This window comes from Homalodisca vitripennis, chromosome 1 (genome assembly GCF_021130785.1).
Source record: "Homalodisca vitripennis isolate AUS2020 chromosome 1, UT_GWSS_2.1, whole genome shotgun sequence".
In the NCBI taxonomy this organism is placed as follows: domain Eukaryota; kingdom Metazoa; phylum Arthropoda; class Insecta; order Hemiptera; family Cicadellidae; genus Homalodisca; species Homalodisca vitripennis.
Genome location: NC_060207.1, coordinates 26,152,418 through 26,179,260, shown reverse-complemented (window position 1 = coordinate 26,179,260; position 26,843 = coordinate 26,152,418). Strand labels below are relative to the sequence as shown.

The 26,843-nt window shown below is 35.0% G+C and overlaps 2 protein-coding genes across 2 annotated transcripts; both read right to left on the bottom strand.

The window, feature by feature from the left end:
* Positions 1–655: 655 nt before the first annotated feature.
* On the bottom strand, positions 656–24,972 carry LOC124356359 (glutaminase kidney isoform, mitochondrial-like). The gene is given in 10 exon segments (XM_046807555.1): positions 656–853; positions 3,667–4,499; positions 4,812–4,966; positions 5,403–5,534; positions 7,741–7,917; positions 12,446–12,604; positions 23,807–23,932; positions 24,563–24,652; positions 24,655–24,697; positions 24,935–24,972. Coding segments are annotated over 9 exon segments (1,119 nt in total). The 3' UTR covers positions 656–853; positions 3,667–4,300.
* On the bottom strand, positions 673–4,137 carry LOC124356508 (serine/threonine-protein phosphatase 6 regulatory ankyrin repeat subunit B-like). The gene is made up of 4 exons (XM_046807588.1): positions 4,013–4,137; positions 3,667–3,807; positions 3,321–3,461; positions 673–853 (listed from the first exon to the last, which is right to left on the bottom strand). Exons 1-4 carry the CDS (start codon positions 4,135–4,137, stop codon positions 673–675), a joined length of 588 nt encoding a protein of 195 aa, XP_046663544.1.
* Positions 24,973–26,843: the final 1,871 nt, after the last annotated feature.

The window sequence follows — 26,843 nt, the reverse complement described above, 5'->3', positions numbered from 1 at the left end:
CTCATCTTATCAAACAGAATAAGGGGTAGAGTTGATACAACACAAGAGTCGATGGTGCTGATAAAAAGTGCTACAATCACAGACAGGATCTAAATCTGTTCTATCTCTAACTCAGATTCAAAATCAGACGTCTTAGACTCCTCGGCCACAGCACTCCCAGCCTTTTAATATGTTTTCATATTTTTATATTTTTGGATAATTTTTGTACTACATGTATAGAAAATGATAGTTTTGTATTCTTAAAACCATATCACCAAAATCAAGAAATTCTTGAAATGATATAGAAGATTCCCCAGAAAAATGTCTTGTTCATATGGAAAAGTTAAAGTTAATTCAGGAATTGTAGGGCCAAATATAACAGTTCTGATGTACTAAGAGATCAAAATTTTGAAGACAATTTGCTATTATTGTGATCTCTAAAACTACTTATAGCACCTTCTAATAAAAGCCATAGTGTAAGTAGCAGTTTTTAGAAGGAGAGTTTACTCTGTAACTGAGTAAGGTACCAGGGCTAGGATCATGAGTAACTTGTTCCTAAATTATGAAGAAGAAATAAGGAGTTTCATTTACGTGTTTAGGAAACTGAGGTTCAGGTAACTTCATCAGTGCTACATGGTATATTTATGTTATTAAAAAAGAAAGAAATAGTCAGTGCTAAAAGAAGATCTCTGTTTATTTATTTTCTTCAGTTTTCACTTCATTCTCAGCTGCTGAACTTTCTTCCTCATCTGAACTACCTTCACTTGATCCTTGACTCTCTGGTGCATTTAACAAAGCATTCCTTTTGTCCAAATATTCTGCAACGTTTTGCCTGCCAAATGTCCTAGCCTCATCAAGTGGTGTCTTTCCCCACCTAAAACAAGTATTTTAGAATGGTTATTTTAATAAAAGAGTTTGATATAATGTACAATTGAAATTTAAATAATATCTTAGATTCTATACAAAACATTTCTCTGAGAGAAAGCAAAAAGTAAATAAAATTTACAGAATTTCAACAATAGATATATGACTACAATAGAAGAACTTTCATATATGTATATATATAGCCCCTGTGCTGGTTAGCGATATATACTGTTGTACTTTAACTAAATAAGATAATAATGTCTCCCTTTTACTTTCCTACTAATTTTGTAATGGTTGTAAATAAAAGTATGAAACTTGTGGAATGTTTCTAGATCAATAATGCTTACTTTTTTACTTACTAAATTTTTCAAGCCGTGGCTCCCAAAGAGGATACGTCCTCAACTCAAAATAATCTTTCAGCACTATCACAGCAACATAATGATATATCACTAAGTCTATGTCACCACACAATGTAATCAAATCTGTAGACTTCAGCAAAACAGACTTAAGTTTATCTTCCATCACAAGCAGGACTCAGATTATACAACAAATTCCCAGAATTTATTAAATTAAAAACCAATGATAAATCATTTAAAATTGTGACACAATTAAAAATGAATGGATGATAAATTCACTCAGCATAGTATAAATAACCAAATTAAAAATCAGAGATATATATCTGATATATTAAAGGCTAATTCTCATTTAAGCCTTATCCTGCTTGTCCTCATTGGCCACTGGCCTGTGTGAGAATCTTATCAAACAGAATAAGGGGTAGAGTCGATACAGTACAAGGTCGATGGTACTGATAAAAGATGGTCACTGACAGGATTTTAACCTGCGCTATCTCTAACTCAGATCCAAAGTTCGACGTCTTAGACCATTTGGCCATTGACACTATCATTTATCAATGACATTGGATACACAACTTAATGTTGTCAGTATATTAAAATGATTATTATTATTAATGTTCATCGTTATGATTACCAATATATGCTGATATTACTGACTTCTGCTATTCAATCAGTGCTAGCACACTTTTAAACATATGGCTTTTAGTGCTGGGTAAGAATGATTGCTAGACTGATTTTTCCCAAAAGGTGAGTTTGTGCTTGTACATGTTGTCTAAAAGCATGTTCAAAGAGTTCACAGCGAAGAAACGTCTAACCCTCATAAGAGAAATGATGTCATCCCCTTTTATGACTCACAAAAATAGGTAGATATTCTCCAAAAACATCTGTTACTCTTTAGTCCGATTCCAGTGTTTTGATTGCAGCATGAGGATACAGACAGACACTACAAAGGCCAAGAACATGAAGCTAATTAGTGACTTGCAAGTTGAAGTGAAGATTGGAAGGATTACAAGAAAACTCTGGTAAATGCCATTGTAGCTCTTTTACTAAATCCTTTCAGTGACATAATCAAAAAGGGCTATTGGGGCTACAGCCTCTCACAATGGCTCATGATTGACAACATTTCCCAAGTACATCACTGCGACTTCTTTTTTTTTGTATAAACCATAACAGATATACTGATTATGATTGATCCTTTTTGGAGGTTTCACCAATATTTCGTTGGTTGCTCAAATTCCTAAATAAATCACAATGAAAGTTTTACTTTGTAAACTTAACAGTTAGAAGAGTCTACAGAACAATACAGTTGTGATTTATTGTTGTGCAAACAATTAAATCAGCAAAATTCAAGACATTGACAACTCAAAATTGCTTTTTGAACTTCACATAGTAATTATAACATAATGAATAAAGTATGCTTATTGTATTTTATTTTATTGCACTTATAAACATAGTGATTGCAATCTTATTAGACTTTAACATCTGATATTCCCTTTCATGGAGTAAAAAAAGTCAGTTAAAAGATATTATTGCTGAGGACTCATGCATTGTAGTACCCTCCATAGTTCACAGGAACTGTTATTATTTGAAAAATGCTCTGAAACCTCATTAAATTTACAAAAATGTGAAAGCATCATGTTGCAGGTTATCTCAAGAAAGATTTGAACCATACACTTAGCATGAAACTTCATTTCCACATAGATGTATGTGAGTTCTGATGGTGCATGAAGCCTATCCCTAATCAGGATGCCACAATTTCTCTTTTGTTTGCTGGGGCATGTAAACATATCTTTTATTGATGATTGTCTGTCTGTCAATCTGTCCACAACAATCTTAAGAATAAAATGAACCATAGCGTTGAAATGTTGCTAGCAATTTCAGCGCTTGTTACATTACTCATGCTGTGGTGAACTTATACCTAGTATTAAGTGAAGTAACATAGTAGAGTACCTGTCTTTACAGTTGAGGGGCAGTTTACACTGGTCGATGAGGAAAGGAGACACAGAGGAGATGACCCTCAACAGCTGCCAGGTGCAGAGATATCCGCTTATTATAATCTGTCTCACTCATGTCCATCCCTGACACCTTGTGCCTAGTATTAAGTGAAGTAACATAGTAGAGTACCTGTCTTTACAGTAGAGGGGCAGTTTACACTGGTCAATAAGGAAGGAGACACAGGGGAGATGACCCTCAACAGCTGCCAGGTGTAGAGATGTCCGCTTATTATAATCTGTCTCACTCATGTCCATCCCTGACACCTTGTGCCTAGTATTCAGTGAAGTAACATAGTAGAGTACCTGTCTTTACAGTTGAGGGGCAGTTTACACTGGTTGATGAGGAAGGAGACACAGGGGAGATGACCCTCAACAGCTGCCAGGTGTAGAGCTGTCCGCTTGTCATAATCTGTCTGACTCATGTACATCCCTGACACCTTGTGCTAAGTATTAAATGAAGAAACATAGTAGAGTACCTGTCTTTACAGTTGAGGGGCAGTTTACACTGGTCGATGAGGAAGGAGACACAGGGGAGATGACCCTCAGCAGCTGCCAGGTGTAGAGCTGTCCGCTTGTCGTAATCTGTCTGACTCATGTCCATCCCTGACACCTTGTGCCTAATATTAAGTGAAGTAACGTAGTAGAGTACCTGTCATTACAGATGAGGGGCAGTTTACACTGGTCGATGAGGAAGGAGACACAGGGGAGATGACCCTCAACAGCTGCCAGGTGTAGAGATGTCCGCTTATTATAATCTGTCTCACTCATGTCCATCCCTGACACCTTGTGCCTAGTATTAAGTGAAGTAACGTAGTAGAGTACCTGTCATTACAGATGAGGGGCAGTTTACACTGGTCGATGAGGAAGGAGACACAGGGGAGATGACCCTCAACAGCTGCCAGGTGCAGAGATGTCCGCTTATTATAATCTGTCTCACTCATGTCCATCCCTGACACCTTGTGCCTAGTATTAAGTGAAGTAACATAGTAGAGTACCTGTCTTTACAGTTGAGGGGCAGTTTACACTGGTCGATGAGGAAGGAGACACAGGGGAGATGACCCTCAACAGCTGCCAGGTGTAGAGCTGTCCGCTTGTCATAATCTGTCTGACTCATGTACATCCCTGACACCTTGTGCTAAGTATTAAATGAAGAAACATAGTAGAGTACCTGTCTTTACAGTTGAGGGGCAGTTTACACTGGTCGATGAGGAAGGAGACACAGGGGAGATGACCCTCAGCAGCTGCCAGGTGTAGAGCTGTCCGCTTGTCGTAATCTGTCTGACTCATGTCCATCCCTGACACCTTGTGCCTGCAGAGTTACATCAGTTGAAAACTTAGACCACTCATCATTCTTAAAAATACTAATCAAAACTAAAATCTTCTGTGAGAGCTGTAAGAAGGAAATTGACCTTGGGTGTTATTAAAGTCAAAATAAATTTCCTTAAATATATAGACTACTTTTTTCAGAGAGTATACGATGGAATACATTTTTAACAAGCGTTTAGACCTAATAAGAAATAATTTATCTATCTCTTTGAGGATATTAATTTATACTTTATTATTATCCCTAGACTTTCATTCTCAAATTATATTTTGAACACTCAGAAATTCAATTACCTACCTCCTTAATGCTGCAATATCTCCCCGAGCAGCTGAATAAAGTAGATTAACTATACTCAGCCCTCTTGAAGCAAATCTTTCCTTGCAAGGATCTTTCTTTCCTCTAGCATGTTTAGGATTGTCATAGTGGTGGAAGCTGAATATTTTTACAATTTCCTGCAAACAAGTAATGAACTTTAAAATGTAAATTATGATGTGTGAATCCTTAAATATAATTCTAAAAACTTTTGATAACATGTCTATAGCATTCTCAGTTTAAAAATGTAATTAAAATTAACGCTACTGAAGCTCATGGTTAAAAATAGTAATTATTCCATTCTAGATCTGATATTTAATGAAATCTCAAAGAACACTAATTTTTCTGGGCATTTGCGATCGATTTCTGAAATGATTTTTTGTACCAATAATCGATCCGGAAAAATCTTGTTTCCTTCATAGTCCTTCCATCGTCAAAAACAAACTTCAAACAAAGAACACTCATATTTTATTTTTTTATTTTTACTTTCTTTGAAATCACTAAATTTTAATGAGCCTACATTCTCTAAAGTATAAACTTTACTGCAAATGAGGCTCTAAATCAATTTTTGTTTACCTCAAAAAACTGTACACCCCGGCAACTGTTGTTCCATTTATCAAGAGGTGGCGACCATGTACAGATCCCCATCACATTGGGGATCACCACCATCATCGTGCCTGGGGCTGCAGACTTAGATGGCAGGCCAACCTGTAAAATGTCAACCAATTGTGAAATACAAAAGCAAATCACAATTTTATCAAGTCTAATTCATAACTAACCTGATGAAGAATAATACTATAGAATGCAGCTTTAGAGTGGTCATTAATTAATATTTTTAAATACTAATTGAGGGATATAGATGTAAGGGGGGTGGGTCATAGAGGTCAAGACGCCTTGCCGAATGTTTCCCAAGTACATATTTTTTAGCTTTTGTTTTGTATAAACATAAATGTTAGGCTCCAAAATGCATAGAAATGTGTTTTAAGATGTGTATTTTTTACATTTTTCTGGGGGAGGGCACAGAGCTCTCATCCCATAAACCCCAGATTCCCCAGCTGTGACCCTCATGTTAAATCCACTCTTCAATAAGATACATGTTCTAATTCAAGAACTTACATTACTGCATTGGAGGAGATGTATAAGTGTATAACCATAACAAAGTGTTGCTATTAATGTAAGTAAAACAGATGTTCTTTTCTAATTTTAAATTCAAAAAGGCCATTTTGTTAATTTATACATTATTATTAAATTTATATATAATACTCAAAGTCAAACCCTATGATATATTGTTTAAAATTTTGTCCTCGTATAACTAACTGAAATATGTTGTCTAAAATAAATATTTACATAACTATTACATTTTTACATTGTTCAGATAGTTTATTAAATTTAAAATGGTACTTAATACATGCTATGTCGTCAGTTTTATTCAAAGTTTTACATGAAATTTGACTCAGTTTCACAAAATCTTTTTGATACCTTACAAATATTTTTCTCACAGAGGAAATAATGTGAAATGGATACAAAATCTCTTCACTTGGCTGTATAATTATTTATAAATTGTTATCTAACAAAATGTACATACACGCTCCGAAGCAGATAGGTGCCATAAGAATACTGGGTGGGTGAAAAGTAACTAGGTATTATAAAACTGTTATAAATGATTTAATAATGATCCTGATTTATTATGAAACCAAGGACATTTGTTTCGCTACATAAGAAAACATAGGAATAAGTTAAATCTCAACGTAGGCACCAGTATTGTGAACTAACTTCCTCAAATAGCCAGGGATACACACACACAGCTACGGTTTACACTTTTCTGAAGGAAGTCAATTGGGATGTTGGTAATAACCTCTTGAATTCTGTTTTCCAATTCCTCCAACATACGAGGTTTGGACTTTTATACCTCCTTGGCGTAGCCTCACAAAAAAATCACATGGAGTAAGATCTGTACTTCTTGCAGGCCATTTGAGTGGTCCATGCCATCCCAGTCAATGCTCAGAAAATGTTTGGTTCAATCACTCGTGAACAAATATTGCAAAGTGGGGTGGCGCACCATCTTGCATAAAAATGAGTTCATTAATGTTTTCCCATTGTGATATCGTAGGCCACACATATTCTCGAAGCATCTGAGGATAGCGATCAGCATTCATGGTGTCACACAGAAGATATGGACCAATGAACTTTATTGCAGTAATTCCTCACCAAACGGTCACTTTGGGGTGAGTTTGCAACTTTTCAACTGTTATGTCAGGATTTATATCACGTGGTTCACAGTAATGGCAGTTATGGCGATTGACAATACCACCAATATGGAACCTGGCCTCGTCACTCCACAAGATATTTCCAAACAGTTGTGGCCAATCTTCATGCCAACCCAGCATTAATTCTCCAAAATTCCATTCTTTGGTCATAGTCTTCTAATTTCAACTCTTGTACATAATGATGTTTCCATGGGCAAAAATTTGGTCCCTTATGTAACACTATGTACAGTATGTCTTGTTTTAGTTCACTTTAACGAGCTGCTTGACGTCTTAATTTTTTTGGACTACCAGTAAACATTTCCTGAACTGTTACCAAATTTTCCTCCGATCTTTATGTGCATGGGCGGCCATTTCTTATGTCTTACACAGAGTCTGTGGTCATCAGCTAACAGATTTTATGACAGTTTTATAATAACTAGTTACTTTTCACTCACCTGGAAGTTGTAACATTACTTCTGCACACAAAATAGATTATAAGACAGATGAATATATAATATAAATAAAAAATTTGGTCATGTCACTTTTCCTAAATCAGAAAACAGGAAGTTTATGGAATTGTGAATAAAAGAAACAAATATATTTTATATAAAGTATAAAATTAAGAACTATATAAAAATACAAGACAACTGGCCACTGATTCTGTTTACCTTGAAGGCGAATTGGCCTGAGTACTCGTACATGCCACAACTGTGCATGAGAGAGAGCACATCTCTGATAGCATCAGGCTCAAGGATCCTGTCTCCGGTTAAAGGACAGACTCCTCCATTAGCGAATGTGGCAGCGATCACAGACAAACTGTTGCAATTTCCCTCCAAGGAGCAACACTGTTGTATACATACATCAAGTGTTATAAATAGTCAGAAATCATGCAAATGTTCACATCAGTAATTAAAAAAATTATTATACTAGAAGCTGAATCCAGCAAAGCAAGGCATTTATCGTTACTGTAAGTGCAAAAGGTCGTATGTCAAAAATTGTGATTTTTTTTTTATTGGTGATAAACATAGCATTTTATATTCTGCAATTGCTAGCAAAATATCTTATGTCATCAGCTGATTATACAGAAGTTATATTGAATTATCAAAAGGTTGTATGTTTATGCAGCTGATTTTTGTTACAGCAAAAAGTCTTATGTTGTTACAAGGCTAACAGTGCAGTTCTGATTAGAATAACTTCGTTCTTTCACTTCTGTTCGATATTAAAATAGAGTTTTATTTCAATAATTCAGTTTTAACGAGTTTTAAATGTTATTTTGTTTGTTTTGATTGTTTATATTGAGTGAAAACTAGACGAAACATCAGCTTAAATAAGGTAAGCATTTTTAGGTTATGTTTTTTCAGTGAGTTTTAAGCACAAAATAGTTTGTACAGGTTTTATTAGGTTCTAATCTTGTTATATAATACCATAATACGCAATATACAGTTTTACATTATAGGTAATGCATGGATTTATATAGTTATTTTTAAGTTTTTGTGTGTTCTGCAAAAAGTCGTATGTTTCATTAATGTAAAATGACCATTGGCATTGAGCAGAATTTGAACATACGACTTTTTGCAGTTTGTGTTATTTGATAGATTGTAAATGAATTTCAACACTTGGAACATATTAAAGGTCCACATTTCCAAAAGGATGATTTTTAGTGTGATTAAGATTGACTGATTAGACCCTACTACATAATATATAAGTTTTTGAAGCTATATTCAAAGGTTAGGTGTTAGGTTTACTGATGTTTTGGTTAATAAAAACATTTTAAAAGGTATAAGATCCTATTTAATTATAATAGGCTAATAAAAATAATTTATGAGAAACATCTAATCTTGTTCATGTTTCAGAAGAATGCTGCCAAGGGGAAACTGTTGGTTGCCTTGGTGACAGGAAAATCGGAACAGAGCCTACCTGCTCTTGAACAAGTTTATAAGTGAGTATGGTACCTTTTCAATATAACTGTTTAAAATATACAATATTATAACATTTTATTATTGTGGTTTGGTTGTGTTTCAGAACACCACAATCGGACTTCTCTGTTGCTGTAAACAATGTACAAGAAGGCAAACTATCTGCTTCAGAGGACTACAAAGGCAACTTACCTACTGGTGAAACCAATGAAGTGGAACTACCTAGGCCTATTGCTAATATTACTAATGAGTTAGTATTAATTTTCTGTCAGCTGAAAATTTTCTTATTTACACCAATTACCTAGTTATGTTATTGAAGTCAACAACAATGTAAAATAGGAATACATTTAAAGAGATAAAAAGCTTCCCGAATTTGGAAACTACATTAAAATTAAAACTTAAACTAGTAACTTATGTAGTTTAACTGAACAGGCAAAAGTAAATAAATTTTCTTCAGTGTAGTTTTTTTTTTCAGGAGAGTACTCTCTGCAAGGAACTTTCCTGAATCTGATATCCAAAACAGAAACACACCTGATAACGATGTCCAGGAAGTCGAAGCTGATGCTGAGATCGAAAAACTACGTATCCCTATTCCTGAAATGGCTCATGAGCCAGAGAACTTGCCTATTTCTGCAGGCTTGGATTTAGATTCACCTGCTGTTGATAAAACCAACTTAGCCTGTGCACATTCCTCAAAATATAATTCACCTCTTGCTAGCATTACATCACTGCCTGTTGTTGTAGAAAGGGTGGACTTTGAAAAATTACATTTTACCTCTACCGATCAAGATACTCCGGTGACTGCTAAAAGGCCTTTTAGAGCCACTAAGGAAAAAAGCAGAGAAAAAATGAAGAAAATGTTAGACAATATTAATGAAAGCACGATTTATGAATCGTTGTTTTCTTCAGATTCAGACTCAGAAGAATACCAACCTTTATCAAGCTCAAGTGATGAAGATAATGATAATGCCTCTAAGAGACAAAAACTGTCAGTAAAAAGAAATGTTACACAGGAAGCCAAAACTAATAAGAAGCCAAAACTGAATCAAGAAAAAAATAAACCGCATGAAACTGATTTAATTCTTGCACAAGAAGGAACTCAGGGGGCTGGTCTTGAAGAGGTAGAATCTGTGCCTTTGGATACAAATAAAAGAAGAAAGGGGGAAAATGTAAACTCAAGTGATTGGGAGAGAAAACTTACATGCAGGAAAAAGAAGACGTGGTGAAAAGTATTTAGGCCTTAAAAAAACAAGATACTGGTAAGTATAAACTATCCGTTGAAAGAGAAGAAAGAAAACTAAAAGGCCGGTGCAGTTGCAATAATGTGAGGCACTTTAAATGTGAAAAAGTGAGTGAACCTGATAGATTTAGACTGTTTACAAACTTTTGGAAAGGTATTGAAAGTTGGGAGGCCAAAAAAGCAACAATAGTATCTTTGGTGGAGAAGTCAACACCAAATTTTCGGCGTAGTTCTTCTGTTCCAGGGAACTCGCGAAAAAATACGTCTTTTATGTACTATCTAAAGGTTGGAGATGAAAGATTGCGAGTATGTAAGAAAATGTTTTTAAATACATTCTCTTTAGGCGAAAAATCAGTGCGTTCTTGGGTAATGAAATCACCTCTGGACTTACCTGTTTGTGGAGAAAACCATGAAAGTAAACATTGTAAACACACAAACAAACGATCCTGAACCTAATCTTCAGGCATCACATAATGATGACACTGAGAAAAGGATGGGAATACATGGGTTCTTAGATGCTTTACCAAAAATGGAATCGCACTATTGCCGTGTTAAAACAAGTAAAATTTATTTTGAACCAATGTGGGAAAGTAAGAGCCAACTTTACAGAGAATATCTACGTTTCTGCCAAGAAAAGCATCTTCAACCAGCATCAAGGGCTCTTTTTCATATCGTGTTTTACACCAAGAACATAGGGTTTTTTATTCCAAAAAAAGACCAATGCGAGACTTGCTTAAAATACAAATTGGGGAAAGTTACAATCGAAGAATACAATGACCACCAAAAGAGGAAAGTTGAAGCAAGGAATGAAAAGGAAGATGACAAAAAAAGAGCTGAAAACTCAAGTGAAGTATTGGTCTATGCTGTAGACGTGCAAAAAGTTCTAACTTGTCCAAATATAAAAGCGTCAACAGCGTATTATAAAACCAAACTGAAGGTTCACAACTGGACAGCTTATAATTTGGAAAATCATGAGGGGACATGCTACGTCTGGCATGAGGGAAACGGAGGTGTTGACAGTGATATTTTTGCATCAATGATAGTGAGATTTTTAAGAAAAGAATTAGAAAAGAAACCAAGTGCCACTGAAATAATTATTTGGAGCGATGGCTGCGCCTACCAAAACAGGTGCGAAACTGTTTCAAATGCTTTACTTTACTTTGCAATACAGAGTGGTGTTACAGTTTACCAAAAATATTTGGAAGTAGGGCATACTCAAAATGGAGGTTGACGCCATGCACAGCAAAATAGAGAAAAAGATTATGCATAAAGAACATTATGTGCCTGCTGATTATGTTAGAGCCATCCGAGAGGCAAGGACAAGTCCAAGTCCGTACAATGTGGAAAGCCTGTCTTTCAGAGACTTCTTTTGTTATTCTGAAGGATATTATAAAAGTATCCGGCCCGGATCCAAAAAGGGAGATCCGTACGTCACTGATCTAAGATGTCTTAGGTACAAGCCAGATGGCCACATTTGGTTCAAATTAATGTTTTCTGAAGATTGGACTGAGCTGCCTAAGCGTCCTAAACCAATACGTGAAGTGTACAATGAAATAAGGCCACTCTATACAAAGCCTCTTTCTATTCAGGAAAGGAAGTTTAAAGATTTGCAGGAGTTAAAAGCATGCCTTGAAGAGGACTATCACTTATTTTATGATAACCTGAGTCATGGAAACTAAGCAAAAATTTGTCCTTGCAGTTTACTTTTTAGTATAGTTTACAAAAGTGTTACAATACATTGTAAAATTAATGATTTATGAAAGAATAAATCTTTTAAAAAGTCTTATGTCTATTTATTTTCTTAATAGTTCAGTGCAAAAAGTTGAATGTCTAGTTGAAAAATGTCGTATGTTGAGTTATGACAAAACAATAAATTGTAAAATGTCATATGTAAGAGCAAATTGGTTATTAATGATTAAATTTGTATAAACTTTATACATTTTTAAACTTTTTGATTTAATAGCTGAAAAAATGTAACTATTTTGAAAAAAATGCATACTACATCAAAACCAATCAGTTTTTTCTCTCTCCTGTAAAGTACACTAGTTTTACATACGACCTTTTGCACTTACAGTAACGTTATAGTATTTATGGTAAACTACTCGTATAAATAGTTTTTTGTGTTTGATTAAATCTATATTCCTTCATAACCATGTTACTTAATACAAATATTACTTGATCAGATTTTGTTAGTTAAAATGAAACAATCTTATTCACTTGATGGAAGAAGTCAATCAGCTGTCTGAGATCAGTCCCCTTGGGATAACACTTGTGTTCCCTCAAGTAGAACCCGAGGGCGTAGTTGCGGTCCCCTGCAGCTTTCTCAGCCAGAAACACAGAGTTGTTGAATCCTATGAATTCACCACCCGCAAGCCTCTGGAAAATAGAATTCTGTTACAGTTTTGGAATGTTGCCTATGTGCTCTGGTACACTTATGTATATTTAAGGATTATAACTGAGAAATTTGAATGGAATGATCACGAGCATGTACGCTACAAAATACGTACTTTGTTATTATAAGGATTACTGTTTGGTTCATGGTTGATCCTTAGTGAGAATAGGATCAATCCTATTTCCACCAGATGGTGATCCTGAAATTGGCAGGTCAGATCTGGAGAGTACAATGTGTTACCTGATTGGATAGAGCCACTGCCTACTGGCAGCATGATCCCTATTTCAAATCCACCTGGACCCTAGTAAACTTTTTGCTATAGAAAAAAGAAATACACTATTTATTATATTATTATATTTTTAATTTTATTTATCAAGAACCAAAATACCATACCATAAATTCCATAAAGAGGAACATTTATACTACTGTCTGTTTAATTGATTATATAACAGATAATTATTGCAGGGGCTATGCCTAATAAATACCCCTGTGGAGCTTGTGCCACCAGTGTAAGATACAAAGCACTCCTCTGTACAGGCCCCTGTAATAAATGGTTCCACTCAAAATGCCTTAATGTGGCAGACAAGATGTTTAAAACAACTGAAAATTGAGGAAATAGAGAAATGGAAATGCCCCACCTGTACAGCCACCCCACAAAGCCAGAGTATGCAACATGTTGAAGAAAAAAATAAAAAATCTACAAAATCAACAAGAACCAGATCTTGAAACCTCTCTCACTCTGGCTGCTGAAGTAGGGAATGCCCTACTGGTGGAAAATGAGAAACTTAAACAAAGCCTGGAACAGATAAAATTGGAAAACCTAAAACTAACTACAGAAATTAACCAAATAAAAAATACTAGCAATGTGTACTATGAAGCTCAAATTGAAAAATTGGAAGAAGAGAAGGAAACTATACTGCAACGAAACCTGAGTCTTCTTGAAACCGTGAACGAAACTGACCGACAACTGGAAAAAGAGTTTAAACTGCGAGAAGAACTAACAAGGACTTTTGAAGATCATGACAAGAAAAATGGAGAAATAATTCATAAATATGAAGAAAAAATAAAGCATCTGCAAGAGGAAATGACACAACTTAAGACAAACAAGTATATGGTAACAGATAAATTAGACAGCCAAAAAAATGTCAAGAACACAGAAACGCAAACTTATAACTCAGAGTCACCGGCTGACTCGGCCCAAAATGCACTGCAATTGGCCTCAAATAAATTCTTACTGACAGAACTAGCCAAACTGAAATCAGGACAAGACAATATAGAAAATATCATACAGCTATCAAACTCCACTGTAATTTGGGACATAGCCCAAATAAAAATAAGGCAAGGTCAAATAGAAAGCTTGATTAAAGACATGAAAGATCAAGCTCATCCCTCTGATACCCCCAAACCAAAAATGAAAAAGCTTAATAAATCTGTCTTAAAACCCTATACTGCCTCCTCTTTAACACCTGAAAACAAACACAGACAGGTTAAACATGGGAAAAACTACTTCAGCATCTCATTGCAGGCACGAAAATACAGAGAGGAAATGCGAAATAAACAGATAGTCAACCACAGCAACAGAGAGAGCAATCACTCCTGCTTGAAACCAGACCTACACTACATAAAAATAAGTTTAAAGTCACAATATCTCCCCCAATCACAGCAGTCAGGCGAGACCCCTCTGAATCATTACAAACGTTCTATGACAGAAGCATTAAACAAGTACTAAGTGAATCATCCCTATCTAAAAATCTAAATATCCCTAGAACCAGACTTCACCCAAATAAACCCTTAAAAGAGGTTTATCAAAGGGATGTGAAACTCTCAACTGAAAAAATTACAGATGCCAGCCAAACTTCTTTTTTAGTGCCAACAACCAAGCGACTAGCAACAACATAGCCAAACCTAAGAAAATGCCCTTGCCGCAACCAGCCAAGTTCACAATTTTCCACCAAAATATTAATGGCCTCGGGAGTAAAATTGACAGACTAAACCACGAACTCAAACTCGCCAACCCAACCATGGTTGTACTCACAGACCATGGTCTTTCTAAGGACAAACTAATAAACACCCGGCTTGATAATTACGAGTATGTAGGGGGGTTCTCAAGACTTGAACATAGGAAAGGTGGAGTTGCAATTTATGCCAAAAAAAACTTAGGCAACGAAATTTCCTGTATTGACATCACAGGGAAACAAATAGAACTTGTCTGTGAAACGCAGCTAATAAAAATCAAAATAAAAAACTCTGAACTATACATCCTGGGTATATATAGGCCTCCCGCTCACCATTATCTCGAAAAGGCCCTTGATAACTTGTATAACATACTTGACGACATCCCTACCTGGAAAAATCCAATTATCATAACTGGAGACATAAATGTGGACTGCCTGGCTGACGGAGATGACAATAAACTTCTGAATGAAGTTCTTATGAGTCATGGTATCATCAGGATCCCTCTACCACCAACAAGGATCACTGCTTATTCAGCAACATCAATAGACATAATTGCAACAAACCTGATGCTATCAGAAGTTGAAACTGCAGTGCTTCACACAAGCCTATCAGACCACACCGGTCAGATATGCAAAATAAACCTGGAACTTGATAAGGCTGTAATGCCAAGAATATCTCGAAGGTTTTTCAATGCACGTAACCTGGAAAACCTCAAAAATATTCTAGTGCGTGAAACTTGGGAAACTGTCTTAAATACACGAGATGCAGACCAGGCATACACAGAATTCAACAAGATTATGAGAGAAGCATTGGACATAGCATGTCCCACCGTACAGTCAAGATCTAAAAAAAAAAAAGTCAACACAAACCAAGAACAGGAACGTGAACTGATGAGACTGAAAGGAGCATATACTGCAGCTCTTAATAAATCAATCTTGATGAGCACTGAGGAAAATAAAAAACAAGCCAATGAAAGAAAAAAAGAATATGATCTCCGACTGAAATATTTTAAAAAGGAAGCAGCAATACACTACATTGCAAATGCAGAGAACCAGACCAGAGCAGTCTGGCAAGTAATAAATAATAACCGTTTCAGCAACAAATCTCAAAAAAATTATATAACATCCATTAACACAGAAGACTTAACAATAACAGACCCTCAACAAATAGCTGAATACATGAATCACTTCTTTGCTAATACTGCAGAACAAGCTCTGTCAAACTCCCAGCAGGCAATTTTAAAAAAACTGCCAACAATCCATGAGAGTGAATTCAGGTCTTTTCAAGAGGGCTTTAGACCAACAAGTAGAATAGAAGTACACAAAACAATAACATACTTGAAATCAGGACTGTCTTCTGGAACAGATGAGCTCCCATCAACAGTCTTCAAACATTGCAAAAATGAAGTGCTAACTCCTATAGCTGATGTAATAAACAAATCTTTCCAACAAGGCGTCTTCCCCTCTCTCCTAAAAAACTCGTTAATTTATCCAAAGTACAAGAAAGGACCCACTTCCCTGGCCAGCAACTACAGACCTATATCTCTCATCTGCACCCTATCAAAAATTTTTGAGAAAATAGTACTCACAAGATTACTTACTCATCTAGAAAACAACAATCTTTTAACCAGTCGGCAACATGGGTTTAGAAAAGGCAAGTCCACCACCACAGCCATAACTGAACTAGTCGAGACTATCATTGATGCAGCTGAAGAGGGGCCACAACAACAGGAATCTTACTTGATTTTAGTAAAGCTTTTGATAGCCTGAGCCACAAACACCTTCTTGATAAACTACACACACTAGGAATAAGAGATGCAGCGCATCAGTGGCTCCAGAGCTATCTCAGCGGAAGGACACAAATGACTGAAATAACTCAAGTGGTCAACAAGACATCTCATAAATTTAGATCCACACAAACACAGATAACGAGAGGAGTTCCGCAGGGGTCTGTGCTTGGCCCTGTACTATTTATTTTATACACAAATGACATCATTTCGACGCTACAGGACCACTGTGAAGTATTCCTCTATACTGATGACACTGCCCTCATGGTTTCACACAAGAATGTTAAAGATCTGGAAATTAATGCCTACATTGCTGCAAGTATAGTAAAACAGTACAGTCAGGAAAATGATCTTGTACTGAATGAAGAAAAAAACGCAACAGCTTTTTTTTGGCCCACAAAGAAGGAGTGCTCTCGAGCTACCCAATGTCTCAACATCTAATGAGGCCAAATACCTTGGGATAACCCTAGACAGTGATCTCAATTGGAAAGCTCATGTAGACCAATTGAGCAAAAAACTTAGCACTGCCCTATACATCATTAAGCGACTCAAACACATCAGCGACACAGAAACCTCAAGAACAGCTTACTTTGCGCTATTTGAGTCGTTAATGCGCTATGGACTGACTATATGGGGGTTTTCATCTCAAAGAAATCTACAAAGGGTACTGCTCTTGCAAAAAAAGGCCATCAGAATAATAGCTGAATTGGGCTTTCGAGATTCCTGCAGAGGGGTGTTTAAGAGACTGAAGCTGCAGACAGCGGCCAACCTGTATATCAGCGAAGTAATAATATATGCAGTTCACAAAGGACTTGACCAATTCTTGGAGACCCATTCCTATAATACCAGGAATAGAGTTAACTATAGACTCCCTGCACACCACCTGACTGCCTACGAAAAAAAGCCTTCCTATATCGGGGCAAGGCTATTCAACATCCTTCCATCAAAGCTGAAATCACAAAGAAGCAACAAGAATTTTAAAGGATCTCTTCTTGAGTGGCTAATGGAGAGGGAGTTCTACTCTGTTGAAGAATGCCTGCAGATGGGGAGACCTTCTCATTGAATGACCATGTACCTCAAGCTAAAAAACTCTTGACGCCATGACTGTACTCTATGTCCATGTCAATAAAGATAATTTTGTCTTTGTCTTTGTGATTGCATAATTGTGCATAATCCTGGACTTTGATTATGTATCAGTCTATGAGAAGGTATTGCATGCAATGCTAAAATCTGTTGCAACTTGAAACTTGGTGGTTGTGCGCTATTGATCAGCAAATGAAGGAAACAGTGATTATAAATATATTACAGACAATTATTAAACACATGTTATATTGATTAACTCTGACAATAATAAAGTTCGCAACATTTTAAGGGGAGCACTTCGCCCTATCTTCGTAATGTTAACATAGGTACACTTATCTCAAGAACTACTTGAGGTATCTTCATAATTCTTTTTTTCATTTAAAGAGGGCTTCTAGGGGAACACGTGGAACCAAAAAAAAAAATTTTTTTTGGCATATACCCTAAAAGTTATATATTTTTGTTTTAACGCTTGTCAAAAACCTATATAAATATGTGTATATGTATGTATATAAATATTGAACTCAGTGAAATGTGATGTTTTTAGTGGTTCCACATATGTAAAACAGTGCTACAAACATAAAAAAAAAATTTCATATTCCTACCATTTGTAGTTTTTGAGAAACATGTACTTTTGTATTGAAAACCGCAACTTTCGGAAAAACACAAAAAACGGAAAAAATACTGCTTTATTACCTTTTTCAGTACAGTTCCAGGTGCATAGCTGGCTGATCTCCTTCCTGCTCCTCATATTCATCCTCCAGACTTCTTTTTAGTAAGTTTTTCTTCTGTCTAATTTTTTTCTCTATATCTTCTTGAGCTTTCTCTGCCTTCCAAATTCGCCGCCGGTCAAGCTTTTTCATTGCTGTAATAAAATGCTGCCCTGGTGACACTCCTATTTCTTGAAATACTTTGCATTTGCCCAATGTAGCCATCATTAAAAGCTGTAACAGCTTCATATATGCCAAATTTCAAAGTTTTAATCTCCACAAATGTTCTTTTAGGTATGTAGGTCCAAATGACATTGTTGAGGGACTCATTGGGATTTTGAGTTTTTCCCTTAGTACATTTGCCCAGTAGAGTTGGATTGGCTAGATCTTGAAAAATAGGTTTAATAAATGTCATTAGGTTTTCAGGCAAGTGAAAATGGCTGCCATGATCATAGTTTTCATTGGATTTTACGGCTTTGCGGTACTTACACCAGGTTTCTTCATCATCTGGACATAGTCCATGTTGAGGCCTTTCATTAGAAGACATCACATGGAAAAACTCTGCCCAAATGGCTTTTTTCATGTCTTCAACAGAGTTTGTGTTGCGTCTAATTGCCAATCCGTAGTATTTTTGGAGCTGAATAATGGCAGAATCTGTTAGCTTGTTCTTGCCGCCAAGTCGTGAGCCGTCAGGGAGTGTTTTAGTCTTAGCTTTTAGATTTTTTAATCTCGATCCCATCCGTTTCTGGACATGGCCTATGCATTCTATCTTTGTTATGGCAGTATCCACCATAGGGCTTGGCTTCGCATACACTGGAGTACGCCTTGCCTGTCTCCATCACCAAGGTATTCAAGGTAACGAGCCTCATACAATGCCTGCGAGCGCTGAAAAATTGCGACTGCTCCAGCAACTTCCATGGCTCCACTAGAACCTTCAAAGTTTGCGATACAGCCATCACCATGCGTGTTTGTTTAGTCTATTAGTGCATCTGCAATATTTAGATAAAATCTCGATGTCTAGGACCTTACCCGGTTGATAAAGATGTCACTGATACCACTCCATTTAGTGAAAGGTGACCCCGCTTCTGCCATGAGCCATCAGCAGCTATAGCGAGGTCTCTGCAACCATCATTATCCGATACAGCTTCTTGCACAGCACTTTGCATTGACTTCTTACACACTAACTCAGCAATTGAACCCAAGTAATGCTCATGTTCATGATATCTCAAAGGCGGAGGTGTAAGATTCATAAAAGCGCAAATTTTCTCTCCGCAGCCACTCTACCTTTGCCTATGTTACGCATAGCATAAACCAAACGAAGATTTAGGTCATAAAATGTGTTAGGCCTATCAGACTTTGCTTCATTCTGATTAGTGTTAGGCCTGACTAATTCAGAGTTTGTCACAGTAATAGTGTTTTCACAATCAGAACAGCTGACTATAATTTTTTGATGCTAGGCCTACAATGTGTTTTACTTTGTAAACAAGTTGGCCATGGCAATTTTTACACACTGAAACGTTACTAAGAGCCTCATTCAACAATCCTATATTAACTATACAGTTTTTCAGACTCATCATTTCATTCAATTGGTACTGTTTCAAAAAAGGACTGACCTTCTTAGAAGATGCACTTTGAGGTCTTGGCCTATCCACATTTGGAGTATTGGTACCTCGCTCGATTGTTACTTGATCCTGAGAAACTAGGCCTAGGACTAGTTGGAGGGTTATGTTGATTTCCTTTGAAAACGCGTTTCTTGAAAGCAGGCTTTGAACGTGGCATTATAAAATTCACTACACTTATAACAAAAAATACTCAGAACTCTCCACTAAACTCACAAAAAACCATAATCATTTACGTAATTTTCACTCTCTAAAACAGAAATGTCAGTAACCAAAACATGTATGCTACCTAGGTTATAAGCAATGGTTATAAAACAGATGTTTTGTTGGTTAGTGTAAGTTGTTGACATAACAAACTGTCACTGCCAACCAAATCATGAACATGACTGCAACGAAGTAGTACTATAACAGCACCATTCAAAGTGTGACTGCTACAGGCCCGAAACTGCCTGCAGGCCTATTTAAAAAAAAATATTTCGGACACTTCTAGTCATCATAAAAAAAATTTAATACCACCATTGTTATCGGGAAATTCCAAACTTTAATAAAAAAAAAAAAAAAAAAAATTTGTAATTTTTGAGATTTTTTACGAAGTGCTCCCCTTAAGTTTATCAAAATGAGGTAATTACTATAATATTAAAATGAATTACAACTCTGAACAAAAGATTTAGTATAGTAAAGTAAATCTATGTTTTACTTATTACTTTTTTGATAGAACAGAACTAGCTTTACTGAACAACATTTTTGCCACACAATCCTCATATGGATGCAAAGTCTATTCTCTGTGAAGTCAAAGCCTTGCATAGCTACATAAGAAAGTCCAAGTTGCCTTTGGATAAAAGGCCAAAATACCTTGTGATCTGGTTTCCACATCTTTATGTCAAAATTTTCTTGTGCCAGTCTAAAGTACAAAGTACTGTTAGTAATAAGCAGTACAAAAATCTACCATTTACAAAGAATCATCAAAGGAGAAAACAAATTCAAAGTCTCAGAAAATTAGCAGACACTTTGCTCCGACAACCAAGATAGAGTATTATGTTTACAGGAAATTAATGGAAAAATCAGTGCTTTTTGCAATGTTAGACCAAAGGCTTCTCTGACTCGGATTACAGAGCTTAAACTCTTGTTAGAAGAGATAACTCCACTTATAAGGGCATGAATGACAGTTTCAATGATAACTTTCAGGAAACATTCGAAGGCTATTGATAATGGCATCAAGAAATTCTGTCTCAAGTTGGTAATCACAGTGAATGAGTGAAAAGTGTTTTATTTTGAACTCAAATACAGTACAATACATAAAATAATAAACACTACATAAACAATGGTGTAAAGGCTGTCCGTTATGGTTAGGAGATCTGAGATATAAAAATGTAATAATGAAGGAATAAACAAAAATTAAATTGAAATAGCAAAAAATAATTTTAGCATAAAAATACTGGGTCACATTTTCCCAAAACTAAAATCTACCTAAATTTATTTAACTGTAACATTTTAAACTACAAACCATCATCAAAGAGAACTTTCTAAACAAACAATAGAACTGTACTTATAAAATTAAAAAGATAAACAACTTCGTTAAATAAACAATTAAAATAATAGAAATATACCTAGATAAATAATGTATTTTGATCACAACTTGCCATTGAATAATATGCATACAAGCCACATACACGTGCATACATACAATCACACCCACTCCTCATAGTATAACACAGAAGGTATAGTCAAAATAAAATTGCAATTTAAAACAAAACTGTATTTAATATGAAGGGAAAAACAAGGTGGTTAAATGGAGGGAACGTATATTGTTGTACTCATAATTTTTTTTTTTTTTTAATTTTTACTCCTTTTAAAAATTTAATTCCTTTGTTATTGACAAACTGCATTTCCATGTGTATGTGTGTGTGTGTGCATAAAACTACCAAACATCCATCAGTTTCTACTATTAACCCTCTACCACACACGCGCCACAGAGCGACACGTATATTTGTTGTTTCGAATAGTGGTCAGAATGGGTTGAGCATTGAGCCCACGAGTAGCTTTCCCCTCCAACTGTAGAAAGACGTGGTGAGGTTTTTGGGTGTGTATTTTCAGTCACAATTGAGCTGTGACTTCAAAACCATCCCTGCAGAGTGATGTTCCACATTCCGTGATGTTCATTATCTGATATAACGGAGTATTGTTCCGCTGTCTTCTACACTGCATAGATCATTAGAGTTGGTTGGATACGAAATGTTTGGATTGGCTAACTATAGCTTAAATGAACACTGGAATTCAAAAGATGAGTTAATAAATGCCAGAATAGAATAAAACAGAATATATCTTTATTGAACATAAATTCTTTGAGAACAGAGCATAAGCCATAAAGTTTTAATGTTGCAAATCATATGTGTGTCAGTGTTTGTCAAAAGTTGTGTGTCCTTCATTGAACAAACTCTTCGATAGTGTAGGGTGGACACTCCAGCAGCCAGTTTCTCAAAGAAGTTTTTGAAAATTTTCTCTAGCAATCCTCTTAGGGTTTGAGGTAGAATGTTGAAGAACATTACTCCTCAATATGAAAGTTTCCTCTCAAATAGGCTGAGATGATATTGATGTAGGAGAAAGTTGCTCCTGTGTCTGGTGTTGAAGGTATGGCCTTGCTTGCCCTGTTTTTATTCTAAAGAAGATTGTTTCTAGAATGTGGAGTCCTACAACAATCAGGATTCTCACCTCCTTGAAGACTGCTTGGCATGTGTCCAATGGTCTTAGCCCTTTAGACCTCTACTGTATAACAAGCGTCCTTTGAAGATTTGATATCATCATCCCTCCCCAGACTATTAAGCCATATCTCAAGTAGGACTCAAACAAATACTGTCATGGATGGATACTTTAGTGCTGCTAATTTGTGTCATTCTTTTTACTGTATAAAAGCTGCTGTTGAGTTTACAACAAAGTTGATTAATATGAGGTTCCCAAGATAAGTTTTGGTCCAAAGTTAATCCTAGGTATTTCCCCGATTCTATTGTAGTTTACCTCTGGAAGTGTATGGCAATGGTTTTTAAGTAGTATTGAAAATTAGCAGTTAGATTTGTTATTCATTTAAATCAAATCATTGAAATACATAGCAGTATTGTGTAGCTATGTTGAATGCAACAAAGAAGTCAATCTCAGGTTGGTATTTTGTATATTTTTTGTTAGAATAAGGACTGTATCATCAGTAAACATCACCATTCCACAGTGGTTCTGAAGGTATTTTTGAGAAGTCATTGGTTAAGAGTATATACAATACTGGTTCGATAATAGAGCCTTGTGGCAGTCCTCTGCTCACTGGCAGTTGTTTCATATTTTACTTTTGTCACAGTTTTTATTTTTAGTATTAGTTTCTACTATCTGTTTTGTGTTGTTAAATAGCTTTTGAACCAGTATAATTTACTTATCAGTGATTCCCAAGTTTTTCAGCTTTTTTTATTATGAGGTTTTGTGATCTAAACAATCAAATACTTTGCTATGTCCAAGAATATACTTGTAGCTATATGTCTTTCTTCTAGTTTGTGGATGATGGTTTCAATTTGTTGAACTATTGCAGTAGTCATTGATCTGTCTTTTATAAAACTATGTTGTCTCGGAGTGAGGGATGGTACCATTTGAGGTAGTCCTGCAGTCTGATTAGCACTACTCGCTATAGGATTTTGGAAAATATGGAAATGAGAGACATTGGCTGATAACTGGTGGCTTTATCAGATGCTCCATATTGATATTTTGTGTAAATAATTGCAAGGTTTAGCCCGCTGGGGCATGAATGTTCCTTGTAACAGTGATTTGCTTGTAATACTTTTCCTAATGGAGCGATGATCTCATGTTTGCTCTATTTCAATTTCTTGTTTTTTTTTGTTTCATGGGAATTAATTATGGTATTTGAGGTATATGGTCTAGTTTCTATTGATGAATTTGTCTGATATGTACTAAAGTTTTAAAATAATATTAAAATATTTTATAAATAAAAAAATACTTATTACTGATTAATTATTTATTTTGGTTTTTAAAATGGGACTTTACCTTGATATAATTTACAACAAAGATCAAATTTTTCAGCCAGCCCCCATTTCAGGCTTGCAAAGTTGTTTGTAGCAAGGCCCCGACCAGAATGGCTCCTGCACTGATCATGGGATTATGAGGCTTTTTCTGAAATCAGTAAAAACAATGTTACAAATAATGTTTGTTAATAAGAAATATACCAGTACTTTCTGGTATATTTCTGGACTACTGTGTATGTAAGTCTTAGCCCTAACTTCACTCACCTGGTAAAATAAGATATCTTTTTTTAGTACTTATTTATTTATTAAAATCAATTTTTTACTTAAAAATAAATGTTATTATACATTTTTCAGGTGAAAATTGATTGTCATTGATAAAGTCTGATCATGCTATCTCATAAATATTTAAAATAAAAAAGAATAATATAGAATTTATTCACTGTTTTTTCTGAAATAAAAAAATACATCTAAAATACAGACAAACAGATAGTAAACCCACATTTATATTACAGTTTTTGTTTGCCTTGACTCAAAGAAAAAAAGTCCTCAAAAGATCCCTGGAGAATGTGTAAACACACTGTATAGCCAAAAGCAATTTTTATAACGTAAATAACAATTTTGAGTCCTGATTTCTTGATTCTTTTTGAATGAACTTGAATGGGGTAAAGATAATTGTAAATCATTTAAGAATTTTAAATATTTCTACAATCCTACAATATTTAATAACAATGGCCTACATTGGCCAAGATAGAAAGAAGACACCAGAAAACAACTGAACATGGTTTGAAAGCTTACTGTTATCATCCAACACCAACTCGTTTGCATTCCTGCCACTGGGTTCCTGACCGATGTAATCTGTGCACAGTCTCATCTCCCAGTTTCATTCAGTGCCAAGGCATAGGTCATAGGCTTCCTGTACAAGTAAAGAGCATTAGTAAAACATATTAATCTTAATAGAAACTGAACTTAAACTTAGTTCTTGATCTCAAGAAAGCTTTAAAATAATTTTGCTGTTAGTATTGAATTTTGTTATACCTCTTTCCCATAGCAGGAAGCCACTAAAACTATTGGTTGTTTTTAACATTGTACATTTTATGTTTCCATGCAGATGGTTCAAATGGAATTGTCAAAGAGCTCTAAAGACACTCACTCTCGCAAGATCAGTGGACTACATTTTTCTTTAGCCATAGCATACTTTGACTTGATTAAAATGATTGATTACAGTTAATTGCTGAAGTGTTTCTATCATATCCAAGGCATTTAATTCTGTAAATCATCAAACATTCATTCAAACATGAACATGACGATGAAAGTTGGAATATAAAACAATGCTATAGAACTTATAAAATCTAAATCAATCCTCAGAAGAAAATGTTCAATTGTTAGTATGAAACAATTTCACAGTGGAGGAAAGTTACTGTGTATGTGGTCCAAAAGTCAATTCTGGACTACATTTATTTTTGATTTACCTTAAACATATTTACCTAATATTGAAGGAAACAGGATTTTTCCGGACATTTGCCATCGTTTCAGTGAAACAAGAAATCAGTAACACTACGTTTCGAGATCTGCAATCTGATCTCTTCTTCAGGTAAAGAACTAACCTAATACATAATTACAAACTAGGTTAAAATAAACAAATCTTACCAAAGCGTTCTGGCACTCCTAAGTCAGGAATCACAACCACCACCATTGTTTGTCAACTTCACTAACTCTATAAACATGCACTTAATAAAAACTATACACAACACTAATCATTAAAACTGAACTAACGGAATACAGGTCAACAATTACGTCTTCATTTCGTCTACAAACCACCTACGACAGAACGATGGCAAATGTCCGGAAAAATCCTGTTTCCTTCACAATCCTTCCATCGTCAAAAATAACCTTCAAACAAAGTACCTAATATTATTCCTAAGGCAATTTTTATTTTTCAAATAATACCAAATTGATAATTAATTAATATTCTACGAGTATTTTCAAACTGAAAACCTAAAAGTGAAACACTGTCTCCATCACATTACTGAATCCATTTATATCGCTTGCTAATAAATAAAAATAAAATATGCAATACTGTTACAATCAAGAATGCAATAAAAATTAAATTATGACCAATAAATAAAATGAGTTGTTTCTCATGTTGTAAATGCACTTTTTGTAACAAATAAATACACAAAAATGACAATTGTACAAATCTTGATGATTATGTAATAAACAATTCCTTATGTCTGATGAATTCCTTGGAAATTTTATTGATATAAATTTTAATTGATAAAATACTGTTAATTCATGTATAATTCCTTTAAAAAAAATTATTTTAATTTTTCTTGTATGTATTGGTCTTGATTTTTTAATACTGAAAGATACTGTATCTATTGCTAAGTATAAATCGTCATAGTACACACACACACACAGTAGGTACAGCATAAAACAGTAAAGTACAGTACTACACAGCAAGTAGGTATTACTGTATTGAATTTCCAGCTTAAAATATGCATTAGTAGTGTTGAATAAGAGAGTTGTCATCCTGTATTTCATAAATTAGCAAACCTAATTAAATCAGATCTATACATTTTAAAATTTGGTACACAGAAATCCAAACATTGTGGAAAAATTTTCTTTTTTCACAACCAGATTCAAATTTCCAACTCAGAACTCTTAAATATAAACCTCATATATTTAGATTTGATGGGGATTTCGTGGCAACCCCTTTTTAGAGTCTTTATAAAAGAAGAATAGTAAGAAATAAAAGTGTTTCTCTCATGATCATGTCTACTGCATATGATTTGTATTGCTGTAAAATAACTTAAACCAATAATGAGGATACATTTTTCTGAGGTTTATAGATTTATTTTAACCACAAACAATTAAGCATTGGGTATTTACATTTTATAAACGAATATTTCAAAATAATTACCATCCAAACAGTATATTAAAGAATAAAGTTTTGATTTATTAATATAAATACAAGATTAAATACTCAACTAACACTCATAAATAAATTTGATTGAAATAAATGTAAGTTAGAGTATTTCCACTTTGGTATATGGTTGAAT

Bases quoted from the DNA above. Each gene is read 5' to 3' on its own strand.
- LOC124356508 (XM_046807588.1), bottom strand. From the start codon at position 4,137: ATGGACATGAGTGAGACAGATTATAATAAGCGGACATCTCTGCACCTG. The intron at 3,808-4,012 runs GTACTCTACTAC...ACTTAATATTAG, and splicing joins CCCCTCATCTGTAATGACAG to GCACAAGGTGTCAGGGATGG. The intron at 3,462-3,666 runs GTACTCTACTAT...ACTGAATACTAG, and splicing joins CCCCTCAACTGTAAAGACAG to GCACAAGGTGTCAGGGATGG.